Source organism: Nymphaea colorata, chromosome 9 (assembly GCF_008831285.2).
Source record: "Nymphaea colorata isolate Beijing-Zhang1983 chromosome 9, ASM883128v2, whole genome shotgun sequence".
NCBI lineage: Eukaryota > Viridiplantae > Streptophyta > Magnoliopsida > Nymphaeales > Nymphaeaceae > Nymphaea > Nymphaea colorata.
This window is the reverse complement of record NC_045146.1, coordinates 14,043,071-14,054,509: the sequence shown is the minus strand read 5'-3', so window position 1 is coordinate 14,054,509 and position 11,439 is coordinate 14,043,071. Positions and strand designations below refer to the sequence as shown.

Sequence of the window (11,439 nt, the reverse complement as noted above, 5' to 3'; positions counted from 1 at the left end):
AGCAAGTGCAAAAAGAATAAGAAAGAGGAATTCCCAGAGCAAATAGCCTCATCGATAGATTCACATTTATACAGAAAAGGAGACGCACGCTTGAATCATCTAGTGATGATATGAAGCTAGATGGATTGGCTGTAGGGCGAATCTTCTTGTTCAATCAAGGGTTATTTGCTGAAGAGCACCGTTCCTTTCAGACGAAGGCTGCATATTTACTTGTCGTAAGAGTAATGATCCCAAGGTTGGAGCTGACAAATTTGATGAACTACTCGCATATAGATTTGGGTCCATACTCGCTCATGTTGATTTTTACAACGACTAAATTTTAGCCTTTTGCTTCAAGTACATCATTCATAAGTACCATGCTAATGCAATCACCAAGCTACACCAAATCTATAATAAGTACCAACGCTGGAGGACCTTGTGTGCAGCATTAGTGCCTTTATTAGGAGCTAGAATTGGCGTTATTGACAATGCTACATCATCTACCTCGACCTTCAGATTGCAGGAATCCCAAATCTGTAAAGTCCATTTAAGCCTCCAATACCAACAAAAACAAACTGAAGTTTCTTGAGCCCAAGCCCCATATGAATAACTGGTTATCTGATTTTGCCATATATACCTGTATTACATTCTCACATGATTACAAAAGCATGCGTTCTGTCAAATCAGACATGACAAATACCAAGATCAGCTTCTGTACCTTTTTCCTAGCTTTAAGGAAGACCCAAAGAAGTGATTGTAACAGAATTGTCACGATAAACTGATCATTAATTGGGAGGTGGAAGAGAGCCTTTCACAAAATCTGGTGTTCGAAAAGCAATTCACCTGGAGAATTCATAAGTCAACTAGCTTGTCTGAATTATATATGGGCAAGAAATCTTATATCCAACTATTTGCTGGCTGTTGGGTCATGCATGAGGATACGTCATCCCCAAGGCGGGCATAACAATAATGACAAACAAATTCCACATTCTCAAGAAGCACTTACCTCCCTGTTGAACATTTATGGCATGTTAACGCAGGCACAGCACCAGCAGGTCCACCTCGACTTCATTATGGGAAAATCTTTAACAAGAAAGCTACCTCATTAGGCTACGGTTTACCGAGTGGCTATTAAACCTCGAAATTTGGATAAGTACAAAGGGCTGTACGGCAAGAGGAATTGGCGCGGGCTAAGTCATCTTGCGGCCAGGTGAAGGGAAAAATCTCAGGATTTCAGCTGCCTCTTGGTGTCACTGGGTCGAAAGCTTTTCTTCTTCAAACCTCTGCAGAACAGGAAAGCTATCCAAGAAAGCTTCTCCGATGATGTTCACTGAACTTACCAAGCATCCACGCATGAATACATTCCCCTTCAAAGAAATGGTGAATCATCCACGCATGAATATATCCCCCTTCAAAGAAATGGTGGAAACGAATCCGATCTCTAATTGAAATTTTGCTATCATAGATGTTAATCATAGCATACCCTGATGTTCATCATACGTATTGTAGAGTTATAGGAGCAGTGCCGGTGAACCCAAAAGCAGTAGCCAACTTCTCACTGTGATGCTCGACAATAACCTCTTTCTCTTCCTCCTCCAAATCAAAGACTGGCCCTTTTGTATCAGCCACACAACCAGCAAGCTTTATTTGTCCAGAAATTTCTTCGCACATTTCATATATGTGCTCCATTTGAATCGCCAGATATGAACTCACAGACAAATTGCATTCACCTCAATCAGGCTACGATCAGAGCTCTCATCATGTGACAATTTTCTCTCCCATTTCGGCATTTCCAAGAGTACGACATGCACTAAGAAGAGCACCTCTTATAGCGGGATCAGGCTCTAGGGGGCAAGGACAGTATAAGCTTGTCGGCTTCTTCTATGTTTCCTGCTGGACCAAGAATATCGACCATGCATGCATGGTACTCAATCTGGCACCATATTGTGCATGTTGGTCATAGAATAGAACAATTTTAAAGCTTTTTCGATTAACCCTGAATAAGCACAGCCATGGAAGACTGCAATGTAGGGGACCTTATCTGGAGCAATGCCATTCTCTTCCATCTGCATAAACATCCATACTGTGACCTCCAAACCCACGCATAGCTGGGCACGAGTGGATGCTACATATGCATACAGGTCTTTGTCTGAAGCGTCACAAAAACTTGCGTTGCCTGCTTAATGGATCACACCTCCAGTATGTATCAACCAGAGCTGAACTGACAACCGAGTCCGATGTTCCCTCGGATGTAAGCGTGAATCCACAGCTCTGATTCAAGGAACCGAGTTGAGAACAAGCAAAAATAGCATCAATGCTTCCTTAGGCTTTCCACCGCGAGAATATCCTGCAGTCATACGCAGCCAAGAAGTTTCATTTCTCCGAGGCATTCCATCGAACAGCTGTCTGGCAAGTCCCAGCTATATACATTTCACGTAACTGCTGATTAAACAATCCCATGAATCAATATTTCTGTCCGGCATTTGCATGAAGAAGGCTTCTTGCATCAACCAATAGTCCCATTGTCAATGTACTAACGAATCATAGTGTTCCAACCAAGTCTAACAATGTCCCGCTCCAGAGTTCCTTTTTTCAATTTCTGCGCACTAACTCGTACAACTCACAAGCTGAACTGCATACGAAGACGTCAGGGAAGCCCAGACGTGTTGATGGTTGCATGTAATTTGTTGGCCTTACATAAGCCCAAGTGAATTGGAACAAGCAAGAAACAGGACTATGAACGTAAAATCTTTTGCAACCAGGCGGCGTTGATTAAGCAAACGTGCGGAGAAACAGAGAAGAAACTGGCGGACGGCACGGCGGAGAGAGGAGCCAGGGATAATGGTGGTGTGGAAGAGAGGGTGGTGGTGGTAGGAATGAAATGTGAAAGGATGGTGGTGGCGAATATCGGTTCGCTGGAGAGGTGGAGAGCAGCGACCGAGCGACGCCCGACGTAATGAGGTTGGCAAAGGACAGGTGACAGATCTTCCCATCGGCTAACTCTCTCCCTCTGAGAACCAATTTCAGGTTAATATTAAGGTCTGAAGACTTAGGTCAGACAGTGAATTTGCTAACGAGAAAGCCAATGGAAAGAACATCTGCTTTCATGGCTTCTTGATGCCCAATTTACATGGAAAAATGTCTGTTTCCTATCATGCGTTCTTTGAATCATGGGCCATAGGACAAAAATCCTCCCCGACCCTGTTGTTTCCTTGCGAGTAATTTTATATTGTTTTTATTACTTCCCTTGCAAGTAATGTTGCATGTTTATAACATTGGCTTGTACAAAGAGTAACACTCACTAAGGATCTGATTCAGAAACTCATAACCTTTTGGAAATCCACCTGTTGGGGTGAGATATTAGAAATTACGCTTTTGTATCTCTCTATATCTTCATGGAGACAGCTTCAGGCAAGTTTCTCCCATGTACAAAATAAATTTTATAAGAAAATTCTAAAAGTTCAAGTTAAAATTTTATAGCCTACAAACACAAATACATATCTGGAAAACATGATCGCAGAACTTGCGCTTTCGTCATCCACATAAAAGAAGGTGCTACTGTAAGTTCCAACTATGCTTTCCAGACCTACGAAGGTGGCGAATTTTTTTCACAGTAAAACAAGGGTTTATTGCATTTATTTCACACTCAAATTTAAATTTAGATATCTACATTAATTTATTACTCAAATTACACTATCAAGTTCTCAATATATATTATACCTTTGTACTTGACCAAATTTAGCACTGTTTAAGAATGACGGCGCAGGCTAAATACGTTCTTGAGCCATGTAATGAATCGCAGGGAACTAAACTTTTTTTAGGTGAAATCCACCGGTTCCATTTACTTAGGAGCCACATCTTCAAGTTAGATCAAGCATTGTTACGTACCAATGATGATGCAGCACATTGATCAGCACGAACTTTCTGTCCGGCATTTCAACTTCACCTGATGGCTACAGCTGGTTATCATTTGAACAACTTTTATTCTGATGCCTTTTCAGAAGAACATTTTTATGCCGATTAAGAAAAATCTGGCTTTGGTACTTCGCTGTTACATGCAATTAATAATTAACTTGAGTGTTACCTCAATCAAATTTCTCAACATCCTGCAATGCATTTTCCAATTAATTAGTATACTGAGCTATCGATTGACAATAAGATCCCGAAGAACAAACAACATGCGGTCCATTACAGATAATCTTTTTATGCTGATTTACAAGAAAAGGCCGATATCATTCTTTTCCCCAAATGCTGATCCACTTCCAGCTCAATGACATACCGGAAATTATCTCCAAGTACTAACCACCAGATTCTGCAATTTTGTGATCAAGAATTAATAAGTACACCAGCTATTAAGATAGATAAAATTCAAAAAGATCAGGCAAAGAAATACCATTTATCACTTCCATGCCCCCTTCTCGATATACACCTAAAGGTGAACCATGGACTGATAACAGCATCTCACCATGCTTGGGCAACCTTACTGTTTTAGGGGTTGTGCCAACAGATAGCCTTTGACTAGTTACCTGTTAAAGATGATTGTCCATGATCAAAGGAAATGAATAGCAGATGATGGTTACAATAATTATTTCCTATTAATACAAGAAAAACAATGTCCTCGGTGAAGAAAAAGAGAACCAGTAGAGAGAAGACTGATCCCTCTCTTCAAACTTGTAGAATATGTCAAATGGAGATGGCTGCAGGATTTAGTGATTTAGTCTGTTCATCTTCACAAATGTTTGAATTTTGGTATGAAGAATATGCCGAATGCACATGGCTGCAGGATTTGGTCTTTGTTTATTTTCCTAGACGCTTGGGGTTTGATATTAAAATGCATACAAGAAGATAGATTCCAGTACTGCACACAATGACCAGGAAAAAATGCAGGTTTCACCAGTTAGTTCAAAAAAAGTTAGCAGGTTTGACCAGTTCTACCACTTTCATCAAAGCAGAGGCCTACAAATTTCATGAGGAAGAAACTAATAGATCGGAACATGGTAAGAGGGTTATGAGTGAAATTAAACTCTTTTTAGCTAGCAAAGAGAACTGATCAAAGTTCAATGACTTCCAAACAGATGACACAAAGGACATGATTATATACGAACCCCAGGAGTTTGGAAAGAATCTTGTAGTCCAACCATCCGAGAATTCCAGTTTTCTTCAAAAACCTAAATCAGAAAAAAGGAAGAGGACTCAGAAAAATGTGCATAGGCGCTCGGTGCTGAAAATCTGAAGTGGCTTCAGAACAATTGATGGCACATACAAAATCTGGGATATGCATACTTGCAGCCCTTAAAAAGCTCTCCCTCACTGTAGAAAAGTGATACATAAAGGAGTCATAATTGCAACTCAGTTGACTGCAAATAAACATAGACCATATTTGCAAGTTACTAACCTGCTCTGCTCGAAAATTCAAGACCACCATTTCCTGGAAAATGTTGTCATGATCTGGATATTTTGTGGACATCTGGTGCATAACAAAATAATGTTATGTGAGATATGTTACTATACTACAAGATAATATGACTAAGGCTGTACTACTGTCAAGGGTTGTTCTCAAAATAGTTTAGGAAAAACAGCCTTCCCCTTTTTTGCAAATCACTCACTGTGAAGGTATTTTTTTTTTTACAAAATATATAGAAACAGTTAGCAAAGATTTTAAAAGAAAAAAGGAAGAATCAAAATAACATACACAAAAAATCTAAAAATGTCGAATCATGCTATAATAATGAAATATATGTATATGCTGATATTTAGAACTAATAGCACTTTTCAAGCTCCCACTGACCCTGTGGAAACCAGAAATGAACAATATCTGGTAGTATGTTACTATACTACCAGATAATATGACTAAGGCTGTACTACTGTCAAGGGTTGTTCTCAAAATAGTTTAGGAAAAACAGCCTTCCCCTTTTTTGCAAATCACTCACTGTGAAGAAAGGTTTTTTTTTTTTTTACAAAATATATAGAAACAGTTAGCAAAGATTTTAAAAGAAAAAAGGAAGAATCAAAATAACATACACAAAAATCTAAAAATGTCGAATCATGCTATAATAATGAAATATATGTATATGCTGATATTTAGAACTAATAGCACTTTTCAAGCTCCCACTGACCCTGTGGAAACCAGAAATGAACAATATCATATTTTAGTGTTGCCAGTGACGATGGTAATTAACTGACTACGCTACATGAGAATGCTAAACCTTCCATTCCAGTTCATATTCTCCATCTTCAGTAGCTTTTGCCAGAGACACATTGGGGCAATTTTCCTTGAGAAAGTCTATGAGAGGAGTGTCAAGTTGTTTCTTGTTATAGTATGAGCGCATAAGATGAAACTGGTTCAGCAAGTGTGCAATTTCTGCATCACAAATTGCGCGCATTGCATTTATTCGATGGTCAACTGCCAAAAAGTTATTTGCAAAGAAGCATCAGTAAGAAAAGCATGTAGAGACTAGGAATGTCGGTAAAAATATATAACACAGCTCCACGAGATTAACATGGTACTAAAACATCGAGCAAATGCAGGCATCTGAAACTTGGATTTGCCTCTTTAACAGGCCTGCTAAAGATCTATATAACAAAAGCACCTTGAGCATCTATAAGCTGAGTATACATTTGTCAGTTTGCCTCACAACAAAATTTTGCAGGAAAATCTACAAATATAACACAATAGCATAACGACAGTCCATAGGTTACTTTAGAACTGGACAATTGAATATAATAGAATATTAACAATCTACAGGTTTGTTTAGAAGTGAACTATCATAAAATCACCGATTCACCAAGTGTCAGATAAGTTCAAAGAAAGGGAACTACATACATAATGCTCAACACTTCAAGAACGCTAGCCCTCTGTGTCATGCAAGTCTCACCATCTTGCTAAATACGAATCTCACCAATAGTAAATGCTGAGCCCTACGTCATAAGAGTATGGCTTCAGGACAGTAATATGTTGATTACTATGGACTTTCTCCAGCACACAAAATATATGGCACAGGATGATGGTCGAGAATTTTGGTATTATTGTCACATGGAAAAACACTCCAATTACATGATATTGCTTAAACTTCTCCAGTAGCATTGACAAACAAATCCAAGTGCATTATTTCCAGCCATGCTGGAAAATATGTTTTTATGGTTTATCACCATGTCACGTTTCCAAGAGTCCAAGCGCTCAAGCACAACAGAAAACTGAATTGCTCGCTGACGCTTCTTATAATGTATGCCAAGAAGATTGTCTAACGAGCAAATACAGGCCTTGAAGGACAAAGCTTTGAGTTCACAAAGAACAACGAAAGATGACAATCTGAACGCTATATGCAGCCTTATAGTCAAAAGTGCGACTAGGCACGTACACCATAGGCACCCACTTTTTTTTTTGCTAGAATGGCCCATCTAAGCACCTAAGTCAGAAAAAATGTTGAATCTTTTCATCATCAACATCATCATCATCATCATCATCATCTTCTTCTTCTACTACTACTAATTTTACCTTTTGTCATTCCTTTTCTTCTGCCTTTTTCCTTTTTCTTCTTATATTTTCTTCCTTTTCTTCATTCCCATCATTTCTCTTCGTCCTTTCAGTTTTCCCTGTCATGTTTTTGGCCTGCTTAGGTGCCGCTTTGGGTGCCTGCCTAGGCCTTTTTGGAGAGCCAACGCCTACGTCCACATAGTGCTTTTGACTACTAGGGATGCAACTGCAACCTATGCAGGCCTTGGTAATTCGATAATCACTACCGTTACTTCATCAGTAATTCAATCATCACTACCATTATCAAAAGAAATAAACATTAAACTACAAAGGAATGAAAAGTCAAATGCTAAGTTTAGCATATCCAACAAGCAAAAACGTGAAAAGAATTGCTTAAATTCCCCTAGCACTAGCCCATTTAACCAATTTGTCTCCTTCATTTGAACTAGACATTGAAGAACAAAATTATATGTTTATGCACGCGTCACACCAACCAAGGCCACCATAAAGTTGGGAGAGACACTTTGGCTCTCTCTAAGCATAATGAGCATGAAATTTTGATAGCTTACTTTCGTAGTGAGTAATTGTGCATGTTGCTGTTTTTGGCGGCTTGATTTGATCATCCTCCTGGTTTGCAGCATCTGCAGATGACTCTTTTCTTGGCCTCTTAGCCCTCCTTTTTGCCATGGAAGCCTTTTCATCGAACATCATAGAGAGTGAGAAACTTTGAATTTCGATTTCGACCAACATAAGCAAGCCAGACATGAGGTGCAAAAGGCAGGAAAAAAAAAGGGGATATGACCTCTTCATTGAGAGAGAAAGAGGCTGGAAATGGATGTAGATCAAGAGACATTAACTTACCTTTTAGGAAAGGAGGGAAGCTCCCTCCCCACGGACGAATTTCTAGCGTAGCGGCTGTGAAGCAATGAATTAGGGTCGTCGGAATCAAGCAGTGAAGTAGCTCGGTGTGTGGTAGGGACGCTGAACGTTGGCGGTAGCAAACTTGTAGAAGTAAGGACCACGTCCCGGGGACAGACGCCGGCGGCCGTAGACGGAGGGGGAGAGGGAGCGAGCGAGAGAGAGAGAGAGAGAGAGAGAGAGGGACGATGGACTGGGCGGAGCGGACTGTCGGAGCTGCCACGAAGGCTTTCAGGGATTTGAAAAGCGCAAGTTTGGGGGAAAAACTAAAGAACATTTTCGTGTAGACCCTTACTTTAATTGTTATAGGAAAACATTACCTACTATGTTTCTAACTTTGCGTTTACCCTCTGGCCAAGCGCTGGTCTGTCCTTAATCCGCACAAAACTGAGTTTAATTCAAAATTTAAAGTTTTTTTAATTTTAAAATATGTCAAAATAAAGAAAAAAAACTAGGACACAGCTGATATTTTGTTCGATGTTGCTGATTTTACTAACTTAGCTCTAAATCTAAAGGCTGCTGTCTCTTCATGGTCAGACACGTAAAAGTAATGAGACGGTTTTAGAATTATCATCAAAAGCCGGGATAAAGTGAAAATGTTTGCGCAAATAAAGACGTCGAGCTCAAAACGCATGGTTTATTCTTTAGCCGCCACAAGATTTTCAAATTTTCAGGAGACGGCCGACCAGCTTCCCTGTCTCATGAAACATGTAAAACTCGCAGCCTACCTTCTCAATCCATTCGGAGCTCTTCCCACTAACTTGCGATGGATTTGCTCGCCTGCTCGTCAGTTTTTTCTGCAAGATGCCGAATTCGACGCCACCCATTTGGCCGGGTCCTGTTCGCGTTTGGCTTCCGTCGACGCCGATCTCCGCGATGGCTTCTCGAGCTTCAATCGGCCGGAGAAAACACTCTCTCTCTTTTTCGAAGCAAGAAATTGTGGATTTTCGATCGATGATCTTCAATTGGTTCATGCAATTAAGTCTTGCTCTTCGCTTTTGGCGATCAACGAGGGCGAACAGATTCACTCCTTCGTAACAAAGGCAGGTTTCGAGTCGGACCTGTATGTTAGGAACGGCTTGATCAATCTGTACGCGAAATGCGGGAGAATTGAGATAGCTCGTGGGATCTTCGACATGGGTCTTCCTTTGAGTTTGGCGTCCTGGAACACGATGATCTGTGGATACGTGAAATTGGGTAGAATGGAGGATGCACGAAACTTGTTTGTCGAAATGCCTGAACGAGACTGTGTTTCATGGACGACCATGATTATGGGCCTTGATCAAAGTGACGACCCGGTTGGCGCCATCTCTATGTTTGGGCGTATGTGCACGGACGCGGTAAGGTCAAATGAGGTCACTATAGCAAGTGTGGTCTCTGCTTTCTCGAGGATTGGAGATGTCCGTGGTGGCCGGGCGATCCATGCTACTGTCGTAAAACTGGGTTTTGAGTTTCAGGTGTTGGTTTCTACGAATTTAATTAACATGTATATAAAATATTCAAACCTGGACGATGCTTGTCGATTGTTTGATGTGATCCCTTGTTGGAATATCGTCACTTTGAATGTAATTCTCAATGGTTATGTGAAATTAGGGTGTGTGGAAGATGCAGAGAGGCTGTTTCTGAATATGCCTGAAAGGGATGTCGTCTCCTGGAGTGCGGTAATAGATGGGTTCTTAAAAGCAGGCCAAATTCAGAAAGCTTTCGAGTTCTATGGCAGAATGCAGCACGACAATGTGAAACCAAACAAAGTCACAATCACGAATTTTCTTTCTATCTGTGGAGACTTGCTCTTCCTGTTCGAAGGTCAACAACTTCATGGTTTGGTCATAAAGATTGGCCTTGATTCTTATGACTTTATCCACACTACAGTAATTCACATGTATGCAGCTTGTGGCCGTATGGACCTTGCTCATCTGCAATTTGTTAGTGGTGCAAATCGAAATATCTCAGCCTCAAACGCTCTTATTGCTGGATATGTCAAACACAACAGGCTCGACCAAGCTCGTAGGATATTTGACAGGATGCAGAACAGAGATGTCGTCTCCTGGAGCTCCATGGTTTCTGGCTATGCTCAATCTGGCCAATTTGAAATGGCATTACATCTCTTTTATGATATGCAGAAGTCTGGTATCCGACCTAATGAAATCACACTTGTGAGTGTTCTTTCAGCAATCTCAGGTTCTGGTGACCTCCGACAAGGGGTATGGATCCACGAGTATATATATAGAAACTCCATTCCTCTGAATGATAATTTAAGTGCAGGACTTATTGATATGTATGCAAAGTGTGGAAACATCAACGATGCTCTGGGTTTGTTTCATTACATACGTAACAAATGCAAGTCTATATCCCCATGGAATTCCATAATCAACGGCTTGGCAATGCACGGTTATGCTGAGCAATCACTAAGCATCTTTTCCGACTCGCAGAAGATTGGTCTCGAGCCTAACTCCATAACTTTTATTGGTGTCTTGTGTGCTTGCTGCCATGCTGGTTTCGTGGAACTGGGGGAAGCGTATTTCCGTAGCATGACAAAGCAGTATCGTATTCAACCAAACATCAAGCACTATGGTTGCATGGTTGATCTTTTAGGCCGAGCAGGGCGGCTGGAAGATGCGAAGGAGTTGATAAATAGCATGCCTGTGAAGCCAGATGTTGTTATATGGGGAAGTTTGCTAGCTGCATGTAGGAGTCATGGTGATGTAGAGATGGGAGAATGGGCAGCCAAGTGCTTGGTTGACTTGGAGCCTAGTCATGGTGGGGGAAGAGTCCTCTTATCTAATATTTATGCTGGAGCAGGAAGGTGGGATGAAGTGCACCGAATAAGAAGAGTTATGCGGAGGAGGAAGGTCCAGAAATTGGCGGCATATAGCGGTGTACTATGAAGTTGAGGGGGTGCGGGTTACATTACAAGGCACAGAAATAGTGCATTCTGCTTAGAACGCGGAGGCCATCAGTACGATTTTGACATTCTTTTGTGGAATATGAACTTTCTCCCTTTACACTTTGATTAGATTATGTTGGAAGTCTTCAATACGATTTTTTGCATTCTTTTGATGAATATG

At 40.7% G+C, this 11,439-nt stretch overlaps 2 protein-coding genes and 1 long non-coding RNA gene across 3 annotated transcripts; 1 reads left to right on the top strand and 2 right to left on the bottom strand.

The window, feature by feature from the left end:
• Positions 1-17: 17 nt before the first annotated feature.
• On the bottom strand, positions 18-3,125 carry LOC126410375 (uncharacterized). The gene is made up of 2 exons (XR_007574257.1): positions 698-3,125; positions 18-616 (listed from the first exon to the last, which is right to left on the bottom strand). It is a non-coding gene; the product is annotated as an uncharacterized LOC126410375 (long non-coding RNA).
• An 898-nt stretch (positions 3,126-4,023) lies between these two features.
• On the bottom strand, positions 4,024-8,624 carry LOC116260606 (uncharacterized). The gene is made up of 7 exons (XM_031639057.2): positions 8,315-8,624; positions 8,023-8,146; positions 6,186-6,382; positions 5,243-5,446; positions 5,085-5,147; positions 4,373-4,505; positions 4,024-4,291 (listed from the first exon to the last, which is right to left on the bottom strand). The coding sequence occupies exons 2-7, from the start codon at positions 8,138-8,140 to the stop codon at positions 4,278-4,280; spliced, it is 729 nt and encodes a 242-aa protein (XP_031494917.1). The 5' UTR covers positions 8,141-8,146; positions 8,315-8,624; the 3' UTR covers positions 4,024-4,277.
• A 402-nt stretch (positions 8,625-9,026) lies between these two features.
• On the top strand, positions 9,027-11,435 carry LOC116260130 (pentatricopeptide repeat-containing protein At5g19020, mitochondrial). The gene has a single exon (XM_031638225.2). The coding sequence runs from the start codon at positions 9,073-9,075 to the stop codon at positions 11,257-11,259; it is 2,187 nt and encodes a 728-aa protein (XP_031494085.1). The 5' UTR covers positions 9,027-9,072; the 3' UTR covers positions 11,260-11,435.
• Positions 11,436-11,439: the final 4 nt, after the last annotated feature.